Source organism: Neodiprion fabricii, chromosome 1, assembly GCF_021155785.1.
Source record: "Neodiprion fabricii isolate iyNeoFabr1 chromosome 1, iyNeoFabr1.1, whole genome shotgun sequence".
Classification (NCBI taxonomy): domain Eukaryota; kingdom Metazoa; phylum Arthropoda; class Insecta; order Hymenoptera; family Diprionidae; genus Neodiprion; species Neodiprion fabricii.
Genome location: NC_060239.1, coordinates 12,079,589 through 12,094,245, shown reverse-complemented (window position 1 = coordinate 12,094,245; position 14,657 = coordinate 12,079,589). Strand labels below are relative to the sequence as shown.

At 37.3% G+C, this 14,657-nt stretch overlaps 1 protein-coding gene across 2 annotated transcripts in view; it reads left to right on the top strand.

Moving 5' to 3' along the window:
• Positions 1-14,657, top strand: part of LOC124180015 (dipeptidase 1) — a 141,339-nt gene that overhangs the window by 61,635 nt on the left and 65,047 nt on the right. For both annotated transcript variants that reach the window (XM_046564988.1, XM_046564998.1), the window contains one exon: positions 362-431. In XM_046564988.1, the coding sequence (XP_046420944.1) occupies positions 362-431 (70 nt within the window). The remainder of the gene's footprint in view (positions 1-361; positions 432-14,657) is intronic.

Below are 14,657 nucleotides of genomic sequence, written 5' to 3'. Positions count from 1 at the left end.
TGATAATGCTAAATTCTCATCAGAAAAAAATTCAGACTACGAATCCACCCCCTAGTCGAGGGTTCTGAGAGTTTTTTCCCCCACGGTTATTAAGTAAAAAATCAAAATATTGATCGAAACCATCATTTCATTTCAATCACCGATGATGTCAGTCAAAATGCTTTTCGAGCATATTTCACCAGTACAATTTCGACCCAAATATTTTCAAATTTCGAAGAACTTATCCGTGGCTACAGTTGTACAATCATTTTTATCGTACCCTCCATGAGATACTGCGAAATGTGCAATGATGATGAAATAACAATGATATTATGTAACATAATATTGACACTATAAAGTTATTGACATGTTGGTTCGGTAGGGCAGACTGCAGTACGGTGGATGAACCCGGTCAAGTACCTCACATCGGCGGTCTCTCCAATTTTGGAAAGGTAAGTACGAAAATATCCCCAGAATTGTATTACATCGGTATATAAGATGCGTGAATGTTTATTTCTCACTTTGAAATTACTTCGGTATTATCGTGAAGAAACTTGACAAGTAGAGTTGGCAGTTTCGTTGAAAATTCCCAAAGCCGTGTATTCCGTAAGGATTTCTCGACGGTAACACGTGCGTGGAATCATGAAAACTCAATTACAAAATTCAGATCCTGAATAAATCGTGATTCGCCCCATCCGCTTCGGCATGTTACTTTTTACCCATTATTAAAAAATATTTTTCTGTCATTTCTTTCCCTCTCTTCATCCCATCCTTTTTTACCGTTTGATGGCGCGCTTATCGATCGATGCGAATCCCCCTGATCTTCTTTTACAAAAACCTGCTAATGAGTCTGATATGTTTTCGCTCAAGTATCGTGTGATTACACAAGCTTAAAGTTACTTCGCGTATTGACTAAAGCGGCAGAAATTAATATTCAATCGCCGAGTAGCTACCGCGTACAATATTTCGGTGCGATATTTTTTTTTAAATCAACGGAAATACAGAGGGCTGTTTTAGGGTCAAAAGTTATTTATAATCTGAAAAGGTAAAAATTTCTTTATTGGAGATAATTGAGGTGGTATTAGAACAAGGGTATCACAGAGTATAAATTTTCACACGAATATCCCTCTCATTGTGTTTGTATCGGTGATTAAGAATGCAGCCGAAGCGATGCCGATCAACAACAAGAAGTTAATATTTACGATACAATTATTGCCCGTTTTGAATATATCCATTCGTCGCGCAGGATTAAAAATTTTTATTTCAGGTTCAAAGTTAGTTTATAGTATTATTTCGATCCACTTTTGGCGATATCTATTACGTGACATCGAAAGTTATGGCCACCATTAGTACAAAGGTGAAAGGTCCTTTTGATCTACGTAAACGTCAAAATTTCAGAAACACAGATTATCAAGTATCGTGGGAAACTTGTTCAGAGTCAAAGTATAGTAATGAATAGACTGGTTGAAGATATTAAAAGTTACGTTTATTGTTCTTATAGAATTCAATAAGATTTCTTCATCATTCACCCCACACAGATGAAAGAAATGTTTGTCTGGAGTCTTTCTAGAGCCATCCTGCTCTCACATTTCACTTGTTGTTTAAAGTTTTTCGTTGCAAGGCATCGTAAATTTTCTATCAGCATGCCATTCGACCGAAATGATAAATAAATAAGTGATTAAAATATGAGGAATCGTGGGCTGATGATAGTTACTTAATATAAAATTGAGAAAAAAAAGAAAAAAAAAAAAACACTCGTAATAGAAGGATATTTTTTATCTAGGATTCAAATGTTTTACAAAAGAAAAAGAAATGTATTATATGCTTGAATTTTTTTCAATATCTCCGTCTTCGTGTTTACCTACGCTTTTATGTCTACACAAGTGCATAGCGACGATAAAACGACGGGACAACATAAAATACAAACGGGGAGGGAAAAAACAAAAAAAAAAAAAAAAAGAAAAAAAGGAGCAGTTCGCAGAATGGCTGACTGAATCGATATTCATCTCCCGTAGAGTGACACCGAAACCCGTATGCCGCAAAATATAGAAAGTGAAGAAAAAGGGAGAAACAGGACGAAAAGTCTTGTGCAAATACAAGCGCGCTGTTCACTCTTCCGCCTGCAAGACCCGCACAATTCTCGACTCTCTGCAAATGATTCACAGGTCCCCTTTTTCCCGATTCTGTCACGCAAGAGGTTGCAAAAACGGCATCGCCCAACCTCCCACCCTACCACCCTCGGTACCTCGAATCCATCCGAGCTGTTCCACCGCGTAGAGTTTCGTGATTTTCGAGGGAATTTTATCCGGCATCCGCTAGATTCTGCAGCATCACCCAGGAACGACTAGCCGATCTGATTCTCATTTGTGCGATAATCAATATATGCGGGTGGAACCTTTTTTACTTTGCTAAACCGTTTTTACTTTATTGATGGCGATTTGCGGAGTAGAGAAACTTCAATCGTGATTTCGAATGTTTTGCGCCTTTGATTTTAAACTTTTTCGCTAAACTAATCATTAGCCCTTTGAGTCACGCATTATTGTGCTGAGTCGACTCTTATAACAAGATCCGTAGTATCCTGTGGTTTTTGGAGTCGTTAATTACGAATCTGAAATTGGATTACAAAAATTCAAAATCGCGGACTCAATACGACGGACAAGAGTTTCAAATTTCATCGGATATCGTAAAAAAAAATCAGTAAAGGGATTTTCGGGGTCGCTGATTGGATTCGTCCTACTGAATTTTCACAATCTACTTTCAGATTCATAATCAGCGAACCCAGAAAACTCTGAATAGAGGTTTTTCTCCAGATTCGATCGGAATTGAAATTTTCGTCTGCCATATTGGATGCACCATTTTGAATTTTTTTAAATCCAATTAATGATTCGTAATTGGCTACTCCAGAAATTTGTACTTTATTTAAAACATGTATATGTGCAAACGGGTATCTTTCTACAAAATGAATTGTTCCTTCAATTTTTACGATTTTTTTTCAATCAATTTGCTTCTATCAGTAACAATTGATATTATATCGCAATACTTGATCTCGAGTATTGAAAACATATTGGTATACTGTCAGAAATAGCAAAAAACCGCAAAAAAATATATATAAACGTTATATATATAAACTTTCTAAATTCACAAAAAAAGAAAAAAAAAATAGATATAAAATAAGTGGTAAGAATAATTACTGCTATGAATCAAAGGGTTAACATGAAAGGAAAGCTTTTACCTTAACGTGGGTGGAAACTGAGTTAAAATTACGAAGATTGAATATCGAAATGTAAATGAAAATCAAGCTTTGGTAACGATAGCACTTAAATACGTCGTAAGTGGCTGCGAGTTGCGGAAGATTGCGTAATTTTGAAAGAGGAGCGCGTAGGAGGTACAGCTGAAAAATTTCGATGCTAATTAGCGGACGGAAATAACGGATGAAAAGGATTTTCTTAGGCGAAACGTGGGAGGATATATGAGGTATGAGAAAGTCTGCGTCGAATTGCGTAAATCCCTTCAATTTGGCTGCCGTGAATGGATATGTTGGAGGGCAGGAAAATTAGTGAGACTGAATAAAAAATCTATAACCTTAGAAATCTAGAAAGGATCTGCACGCAGGTACCTGAACATCAAATGATTGCCTGTGTCCTGTAAAAGTTGCAGATTTTTTCATACTCGATATTACACATAGATTCGCAACAAAGGTTGGTTATTATCTGATAAATAGCTGTATCAGTCTTCACGGTTACAAAAAATAGAAGAAAAAAAAAAAATAATAATAAATTTGATCATGCCACCCAAATCTGACCACTTGTAGAACTTGACCATGAAGGTACAAGGGCGTATGTTCTTTTTTTTTTTTTTTTTTTTTTGTCAGTCGACGAAGAAGCCTTTGAAACGAACGAAGAAAACGTCTACAAGAAAAAATGAAAAATAATCAGACCAAAAGGTCCGGTAAGGCAAAAGAATGGAAGATATGCCTTTGGGTATTAAAAAAAAATGGATAAATTGATGCGAAAATGGTTACGCTATGAAAAACATTCAATTCTTGAAGAATATTAAATATTTTAATATTTTTATCGGATACACCCGGCTGGCATTAGTCCGCATGATTTTTTCCAACAAGTTAATTTTAGAAAGGCGTAGCCTGTGAAAGTACAGCTATCAAATAATCCAGCAGTAAAAATAAGGTCATTTAAAAAAAAAAAAAAAGAAATAACACTTTGGTTCTTCAAATTAAGGGTTTACAATACACATCAAGTAGGGTTCCTGTAACGCACGTAAAGAACTCGAAAAGCGTCGGAGCTTTATTGCCGGATGTGATTCATTTAGTCACGGGATTTCCCACCGAAAGAAATGCATAAAAATGATTGCTTCGTAAGCTACGCAGATATTGCGATCAGTGATCGAAAATAACGATTAGGCAGCTTTGATACAACTATTCTTCGCATCGAAAAACCTCTATCGCTAACGAGAGTGGTCATAAGTATAGGAAATGGTCCGTCGCCGGTCTAACAGACGTAGGCATTTATCAAAAGCTTCGCGTCGTTATCTCCAAGTCGTTTTTACGATAATTTGTTACGGTATTTTCCCAATATCAAAAAGGAAGAGAACCATTTCTACAGGAATCGTTCCTGCACCGTGAGTTTCTACAGAAGAATCATTTAAACAAGTTCGGAATTATTCATCCGGAATTTGCATTAATTCAATTGATTTGTTGCGTGTTAAAAGTTGGAATAAATTAAGTCCTACAATGATTACGAAAATTGGGTTATGCTTTAGTTTGGTAAAGTTTACTAAACCAATGGTCAACCATAAATAAACAACACAATGACAGTAGATTCGGTTGTACGACAATCAAAATTGTCGGTTCTTACAATATTTAGATTCAACTACTCTAGGATAAACAGTGGGATGAATGCATACCGAAGCAATCGCATATAAAACGAATCAAACATGCGGAGAATTACGACTATAAAAGAATTGCAACGTGTCTCGGTCGCGATAGTTTCAAATTACGAAAGGCAACGTCTCTCAGATTATTACGGTTGCGCATTCGTTGAAATTACAGGGCTCTGATGAACCGCTGGTTGTGATAAAGGTACCAGTACCAACGTTATGAGAAAATTCCATTGCGCTACCGGAGTTCGTAAAATCCATAACTCTTTTTAAGGCCTATAAGCACCATTATTGAAATACCGATACACCGAATGAGCAATATTAATCAAGTTGAGAAATTTGAAATCGATTAAACAGAATTGATGGCCTTACGGAACGTAATTATTATATCAGGCTTGAAATAACTGCAGTAATCAGAAGGAGTGATTAATAAAAATTCTCGTCACGTCACAGACGACTTGGACAAATGATATTCAATCTAAAGTATTCTCTGACAGTAAATAACGAGTTCAGTCGACCAATGTTTAAAATCATATCGTTCAAGATCCGATAAAAATTGGTGGGAAAATTCGATACCGAGGGGATATTTATGTGGCGCAACGGACGTATGTTGAATTGAATATAACTTTTTTTTTAAAACAACACACCGTAACAGGTTGCTACAATCAGCCACGGACCATATAGCTGATCCTCGTATTGTAAATCGCTGTATTGTGGTTTGAACCCACGGAGTATAACGTTGTTCACATTTATCAGGGACAGGCCGATGTTTACAGAAATAAACTCTGTGGCATTGTTTCGAAAAGTATTTCAACTTTCCCATTTCAATCAGGGGTAATTCAATCAAAGTGATTCCATGCCGTAGTCTACTCTTTGATCGCGATACATTTAATATAACAACGGTATCCTGAGCAACGAGATGAAAATTCCTCGGAATCCTGTATCAATCCACGTGGATCTCAGAGGAAAAGTTAGTGAACGAGATCGATTTGTAATCAATGAATATTCCTTCTTAAAAATTAATCTTCAACTCCATTATTGTACGTATTGCATGTTCCTTGCTAACCGAGGGAATGACTGTCCGTGACATTTTTCATCTTTACTTTTCGCAAAAATCTGACCGATGAAAAGCTTTAAAAATAAATTCCAATCTTCGTTAATCACCCATTTTCAGTGCACGAGTTTTCACACCTGTCTCAAAATCTTCACGGCTTATTTTCAGAAACCAGGAATATACATTTTTTTTTTGTCGTCCTTCCAGGAAATTTTTAGATAAACGACGGTGTGGCAGTGTATTTTTTTTTTTCAATTTCCTTTACTTTTTAACTCACGACTTGCGTGTGCTGCAGCCTGAAATCTGTTCATGTAACACGCGTAGAATCTTGAAAGCTAGATATAATCAACTTTAAAAGACAGTTCTATTACTTTACTCCGTAAGGATCTATTGGTCTTACAATTTGAGCCAAAAGTTTTGGAATGGAAAAAACCCTTCTGAAAAATCTCCATCAATCTTCCTTGAGCCAATGACGGTGATCACGAATGAAAAAACTCCCCTGAAAATGATTTTGAACAAATTCGAATAACACCAAGTTTGTATATTTGGAATGTTCGATGCTAAAAAAACCCTGAAACTTTTTATCCGATGCCAATATCTTCGGAGCTACGTTGTTCGCTACGTAAAAAATGCTGAAACCTATGAAATTATTAATTATAATCGACTTCTGAAAGGGCATCAGAGCATAATTAGAATTTTGATCGGTCAGCCATTTTCAGAGTATCGTAACGTCAGCCATCACCCGCAATTTTTTAATGCTTGCCAAAAACTGTAAGTCTGTTGTTGTCAGATAATTTTCAACAGAACGTACTTCGAACTATGATTATGCTGGTGAATGAAATTTTGTCATTCGGTTAATGAAAGCAAAGTTCTGTCAGCGTGAATATAGTTTTAAGGAGATGAGGCATCATTGCAGTGAAAGAGAAGAGAAAAAAAAAATCAAGACGGCAAGGAAAAATTTCATGATGATGGATTCGGTAAGTGAAACCCCTTGTTACACGGGCTTGGAGTCCTGATATTGCGCGTATATTTTTTCTGTCGGCAATTAAATGGATCTTAAAGAATAATATGGGGGCAGTCAAAATTTTTACAGCGAGAAAAGAACGGCGGTAGCGGTTGCGCAAATGTCTTCCAGCCGGGAAATAAAACATGACCACCGACACCATAAAACGTGAGGGAGAAGCAAGAAGTGAGGAGAGAAAAATAAAACAGGAACGCAGGAAAAGAGAAAGATAAAGGCGGAAACCTGAGTTTTCTCTTATGGAAAAAAGCGAAATGTTTTACGCTTTACAAACTGATCGTTGCAGGAACTTTTTGTTCACATCCGACCGTCCGAAGCTTTCTCGGAATTGTGCGACGTTAATAACGACACCAGCTTACGATTATACTGTGAAAATACGTTCTCATTCACGGAAGATTCACTTATCCTGCTGGCCATTGTTTATTCTCTTCTTTGGAGTCTGCCATCTTTTATCCGCAAATCGTGCCGTCATATATTTATGTCGCAGTGATTTTCATCGCAATTTCCACTTCACGGACAAATGAATTTCATCTTGTCTTTGAGAACAACATTTCCATACGCAAGTTTAAAATTCGACATCATCCAGTTCTTGTCCTGACCAAATTACATCTGTCGTTCCCAAGTTGAAGAGCAGATAATTCAAGTTGGAGATGCGAAACATTCGAGTCTGTGAGAAAAACTCCGTATTCTTCTGATAGAGGGGGTGGAAAAAAAAACAAGAAGAAAATTACCGCTGATTGCTAAAAGCCTCTAGCTTCGGAAAAAGCCTGGTGTAGGATTCCTTTCGATATTCTTTGGCTGAGTTCCTTCATCTTTCTGTGCGCTTGCTTAGATTCAAAGGACGATGATGCGTGCCACGTAATCGAGGTATTTATCACGATGATATCGCCGAGACCCGAGCGAATAGGGGGAGTGATATGAAGAGAGTGCGAGAAGAATACGTCGAAATAACTTATAATTCTAAAGAAAGAATGTTGTTTGAAACAACTTATTGCAACTACGAAATTGAGCTTCGGATAAAGAAAGGAAATGAGGGGGGATTTTTTTGTGTCTTCGTAAGTGAATAAGTATCTCGGATTTCGATCAATTTCTTAATTGCAAGTCTCTCAGAGGTTCGTTTTAATGAAATGCACGAACTGATTGCATCCGTTCGATCCACAGATGCCCAGAAACAACTTTATTTCAAACGAATTTTTCCTGAGTTTATTCGATTAAGCGGGTCAAAATTCGACAAAAAAAAAAAATAGCTTGCCGAGTGCATATAAATAATATCCATTAGGCAACCCGCAAAATGGGTCCGTTCAATTTTCGGGTACCTAAAAACAGATATCTTGCAATCGATTGTTCATCTTACGATATCAACGAATATTATATTTAACCATATTAACGATCGGTTGTTGTATCCTCTAATCAGATTTGAATATAGTTCGGACGATTTTACGAAAATTGAGAGAATCAGCTCACTTCAGCTTGTCGATCTTTGATATACGATTTCAATTATCAGGGTACATGAAATGGGTTCAGGGAATCAGGGTTCAGGGAATCAGGGTTCACAACGAAAATTGAAACGGAGTGAAAATATTTTCATGCTCAAATCTTCTGATCTTCAGTTCTAGTAGTTACACCCAAAGTTATTCATTATGGTCTGATATTTCAAAATATCGACGCGATTCCAGTAACTTTCGGAATTTTCTGATACATGTATTCTAGGGGGTTGCAGAAAAAAATTATTTAAGATTTTCCACTGTAGCATCCTTCAAAAAGTTTGTTCCGATTAAAAGAAAGATTCTGCGTTTGACGTTATTTTGCAGATCAGGCTCAATGGATTTATTACTTTTTTCACGTTTTTTTTTTAACTCATCAAAAAATAGGTTGTAGCACTAATTTTTTTACTTTCTTTGTACTCACATTTATATTCAACCCAAAGATCACGATCCATTACGCAAAAATACATCAACCGTTAATCCTATTTTCCTAAATAAAGAGTTCATATTAAATTATAACTACTTCATAAGATTGAATTAATAATGGAAAAGCTGTCAGGTACACTTCTCAAACATCAACTGGAGACTTGATATTACAACTATGGGTCTTCTTTGTGATGTAAATTGATATCATTATTGATATAAGCTGTAAGAAAAAAAATTGTATTCACGATACTTCATAAATTGAAGAAAATGTATAAAAGTGAAAAATCAACTCATCTTTTTACAGGAACTTTCTTTTAACCTAAACAAAGTTTTTATTTATTTTTTTTTAAACACCCTAATGTTTACCCAGATTTTAAGGATGTTCCGGGTATCTCATCAACTAGCAGCCACTGTACGTATTTAATACATATCGCATTAATATAAACCGCAAACTATCATTTATTTGTTTTTAATAAAACAATAAAATGATTACTCGTTCAATTTGCGTTTTATATCTACAATTAAATACATCGAGCCAAATTTACACGCGATCAGTAATACACGACGTGTACAGGGTGCAATTTTATCCCGAGTTGAAACCGATTTAACGAGTCTTCATAGATCGGTTTCTGCTTTTCCCGTAGCAAGATATTGCACTTTGAAGTGTTAGCACTAGCGCACTCGAACGTGAACCTGGCAGGGTGTTTAAATTGGTCGCTGCTCTGCGAGTTTGTTGTAGACGTTAAAGCGCGATGTTCCACGATTTGACGATAAAAAATTGCGGCAGCTCGCTGGTCGGATTTGCGGAAAAAGCGCCGTTTCTTTTAGAACGTGAATTTCGCACCAGGTTTTTTTTTTCTTTTCCTTCTGTAACAATCAACAAGTAAAGTGTCTACATTTTTCATGTTACGTACGTAAGAAAAGTAAGCTCTTTGATCAAAAGTAACGCGGGTCCTCGATGATCTTCGATAAACATACTCTGTGCAACAAAAGGAGATCATTCAATGACGTGTGAGTGAATACGTCTTAATACGTACAGGTATATGTATTGACACATAAGAAGATTGGTTCGGACGTCGCCGTTCGAATATTACTTTTTTGCTGATATCTCGGATGTTTGTAATACGCCCCCACAAACACAGTAATTCGTTGCACGCGTTTTTAGCCAGAGAATTGACAATCCACGCGGTTGTACCTGACATAAAGATTGCCAGACGGAATCAAAATTCGATGCCACTGCGGTGGACTAACCGACTTTGGAGGCTGAAAATAATCCTGGAAGTGAGAGGAAATCAATCCGCATTTCACGCCCGCGTAGTTTCTACCCGCAGCCCCTTTCGTCTCACCCGAATATATATTCTATTCCTATTAGTTTCTTCATTTGTACTTTTTTCATTTAACGTAGCTTCAGGTTTGCACAAAATTCTGGTCTGACTTGGGTGATTATATATTCAATGCTGGCAATGGACTGGATGTTAATTCTTATTTGTCACAACGCCAGAAGTTCACTGTAAGAATAATGTGTATTTATAGCGAAATTATATAAAATCTGTTACCACCATTTTGGTAATTCAATAATTAGTTTTTAGTTTATTGGGTTCAAATAAAATTGTTCGGACAAGCGAATTCATTTTCGTACGGTCGAGTTGAAAAGTACACCAAAACGTATCACCCTTACTTGCACTCGAAAGTTTCTGAGTACAATTACAGTTTCCACGGTGTGTTAAATTTAGAAAAAAAATGCCCAGCTGCTCGATGAATATAAAAAATCCTGGATCTCCTAAGTAATACAGCTCTTGGCAAATTACGATTAACAGTCTCAACGCGAGGAGTATTCGCATACGTATACAGTCACACTGGATCCAATCAGGATGTACGCTCCTTAATTTGGTTTATCATAATTTTCGCCGCAGGCGAGGCGCTCGATCCAATGAAATTGAGTCACCTAGTAAGCCATCGGATTATTCCACGTCAAAACTTAATAAAAAATGGAAGGCTTATCTCATAAAAAATATAAATTGAATAATATACCAGTATACACGAGCATCGCGTGAATTAAATAAATTATCACCCCCCACGAGGGTGCAGCGTCTCATTTCACGAATGGAATCACAATTCGTTACAGACATTGACCAAATTAATTTTCAACTCCTTTGCCACCTACGTACATACATATTCCATTCGCTTATACATGTATATATATACATATACACATACAAACACATACATAGGGCCGCGCATAGCTAGATAAATCTTCACCTCTCAGAGCAGAATTTGTTACGACTTCGCGAAACGCGATATTTTCTTCCAGTCAGCGTGTTTCAAGCAAAGATGCCGAGCGCCAAGATAACGGCGTAAATCACAGCGATACTTGAAAAATACAAGAAAAACGCGTACCTATAATCATTTCCGGTTCAAGACCTCCGAGAACAATTTTAGGCTCGTACGTCTTATTGTAATTTTATATCTTTCTTCCTTTTGCACATGATCGTAACGTGCCTGAATAAGAAAATTATAATCCAGATTATTAATCAGCTTTTTTTCACAGCTTATTCATACATTCGATAAAAATCTATTTGAGTATGAAAATTATTGTTTAGAAAACAAAGTGTTACGAAGCATTGGTTTTGTAGCTCGCAACGATATCTTTCACACTTTCGTTCAAAGATGGTTCATTGGTTGAGCTGAAAAAATAGTTACTCACGTATGAAGTAAGAGTGTATCAAGTGGTGTCCTTGAACGTTAGTTTCATACTTGACAAAGCTCAGGCAACCGGGGCAGCGAACTCTAGGCCGGAAGTAGTGCATTTAGCTTTGGATGACTGGCCCCTCTGAAAAACGAAGACATACTTTGACACTCCAATAAAAATCAGGAACACTCCCCCTCTAAGTTTCAAGTAGCGGTACAAGGAGTTCGAATAAATTTTCTTCCAGCATCCGTTTCTGCAATAACATCTGTACCTCACTCATCCTGCTTTCAAAACGGGTCATCCAACAGTTAAAGTGAACCTCCGGTTGTTCAAGAATTATTAATGTTACCGTAAATACTGAATTTTTCGAGAACAATTGGCCGCTTTCCGTGATGGAATAGGCTGAAGAAATGAAAGATACTCGGTAATCCGAATTTTTTGTAGGCTTAGAGTGCGGTATAATTGCAATTATGCTAAATAAAAACAATGGTGGTATGGTAATTGATTTCTACATACCTACTGTTATTACTGTCCAACTAGAGAGAACAGATTTCTCTACATCTACCAGTAATAAGCACTATGAACTTACGAATTGTGTGAAAATATCATAGAAACCAGTTTCAAAAAGGATAGTTTAACTGTATCGATTAAATTGATGAACAATAAGCTTGTCAATGTCTATCTACAAATACAAACATGAATTATTGTGTGAAAACTGTAACTGGTTGAAATTAGAGGTTCTGCTCCTCGTACATCCTAAAATATCATGTAACGATTCGTAACTTACAAGAGGGTTCAGCTTATTATTCAAGGAAGTAAGCTGTTCATCTGTATAGTTTGACGAAAACGAGAAATGTCTGAAACTGGTAACTTTCTCTCACCGTTGTGCCGAAGCTTTCTGCAAACCTTGTGAAGCAAACATTGAACCATGTTGTTAAATTCCACGAGGTGATCCGAATTGGCGTGGTCGCACTTGTCGCACTTGTAGGAATAGGAAATCAAACCCGCCCAACGGAACTGTTTATACTGCATTCCAGCTCACAAAAGTCTTCTGAGCACTTCAGGCTGGTCTTCACTTCACTTGAGACTCTGCAGAAAAAATCTAGAGTTGCAGTAAATAATTATTAGAAAGTATACTTTTGACGTATGTAACGTACATATTTGACGGATTTAAATGAAACCAATGCGAAATGTTTCATTAATGAATATTAAGATTTCAGTATTGGTTTCATTCAAATCCGTCAAGCGCATCAAGAAATCATTCCGTTGGGTGCCCATCTTTGAGGGTCGTTTTTACCCATCTAAACAGTTTATAGCAGATAAAAACATATACGTGTCCCTTAGTTTTCGATGTACTAGAAAATATATGAACTAGATGAAAATCGGAGTGGTCAACCTATCTAGGAGTCCTTGGGAGTGGCGAGATTAAAATTTTTTTTTGGATGTTCCAACGTTGAAAGACATCCTACAACCGTCGGTGAAAATTGCAAAAGGATCGAATATACTTTCAGTTTAATGTGAAATTTCAAACGAAACTAGCTCGCCAATTTTAGTTCGAGAATTTTCGGGTAAGTATTATAAGTGTAACATTTTCGAACAAGCTATTTACAACACGCGTGGCCAAGATAGATTATTCCTTAGCAGGTACATCGAGTTCAGCGCTTCTTGTTTAGCTTAAGGGGGTATTTTGGTCTGGAGGTCTGGATTTCCGGCGCTGTTTCGGGTTTAGTGTAAAAAAAAAAATATCGATACTGCTATTATTCATTCGTTGTTCAGAGAACTGTTTGAGATCAAATCTTTCATGAAATCATATCGTGACTTCGAGTATAAGCTAAATTGTAAATCAAACTGTTGATGGAACCGGTGATACATAGCTTAAGTACGTCGAAATCGTCCAAGTAATAGAATCCTTTTCGAGACTAGCGAAACGTTTATTTCCTCTGCTGGTCTCCCTTCGGCAAAACTTTTCCTATAACGAATCATCAGACCGAGTGCAGATCCGGGTGAAACTTTTGGCCGTGTGTGTTCAGACGTGAATTTGAACGCGTGGTTAAACTTCTAACCTGGGAGTAAAGACTTGAATCTAAAACATCAGTGAACCCATTCACCACAAACCATGTCGCTGCGAAGCAATCCGTTACCGCGAATTAAGCTTCCCTGCAGAAATTTTCCATCAACTAGTAGCATACGTACGCTTCCTCGCTCTTCCTCCTCACCCCTCTGACTCTTGTTCTCTCGCCGCCATTCAAGCATACGAGAGCTCAAATGAAATTGTAGGGACATTGATTTCCACAGCTTCAAATGAAGAAACAATAGGTAGCCCGCTGCCTGCGTAACTTCTCACTTGACACATTTTGGCTTTGATTAGTCAACTTCAATTCAATGTTAATTGCGTCAAGCAGTCTGCACAACTTTGCACCGCGTTAAATTCTAAACCCTTTTGGAATTGTACACTACCATTTCCGCAAATCCAATCCCGGCTGCGTTTATTATATGTATATCTCAACATAACCGATTTCCAGATAGTAAATATCTGCTACTGCGTCAGTTCTTCCTCGATCCATTTATGTCGAACATTAAACTTTAGGTCGATAATAATTGTCAAAGTGCAACTGCAAGCAGTGAACTCACATAGACGGTACCATTTCACAAAGATCATTACGCGGACTCCGACATTAGTACGAAAATACTGAATTTTTGGAATAGTTGGAGTTGACGCTCTGAAATATTTCACGTCAAGTAGAGTCTCGTAGAGCAACAACGAAATGAAAAAAAAAAAAAAAACGGCTGTTTTTATAGAAAACGCTTCACATGTGACTCGCAGGTCTCGCTACCATCGGCGATCGAATCACAGCAGACCATTACCCAAGGACCCAGCAGTTGGTCTGAGAGCACAACTGACTGCTCCAAACGTCAACTACCGTCAGCCGCTGTGCGTCCAACCAACATAAAACCAAGGAGACTAGGTGGTCCGTGGTCATTCCTCGCTTGACATGACGCAGTAACAGCAGTGGCAGCAAACAAGTCAAATGAACCGTTTCGCCCGGATCATTCGCCTCATTTTCACTACCTTTCCTCCTTTAGTACCTCCACAAAATCCTACACTCTTCA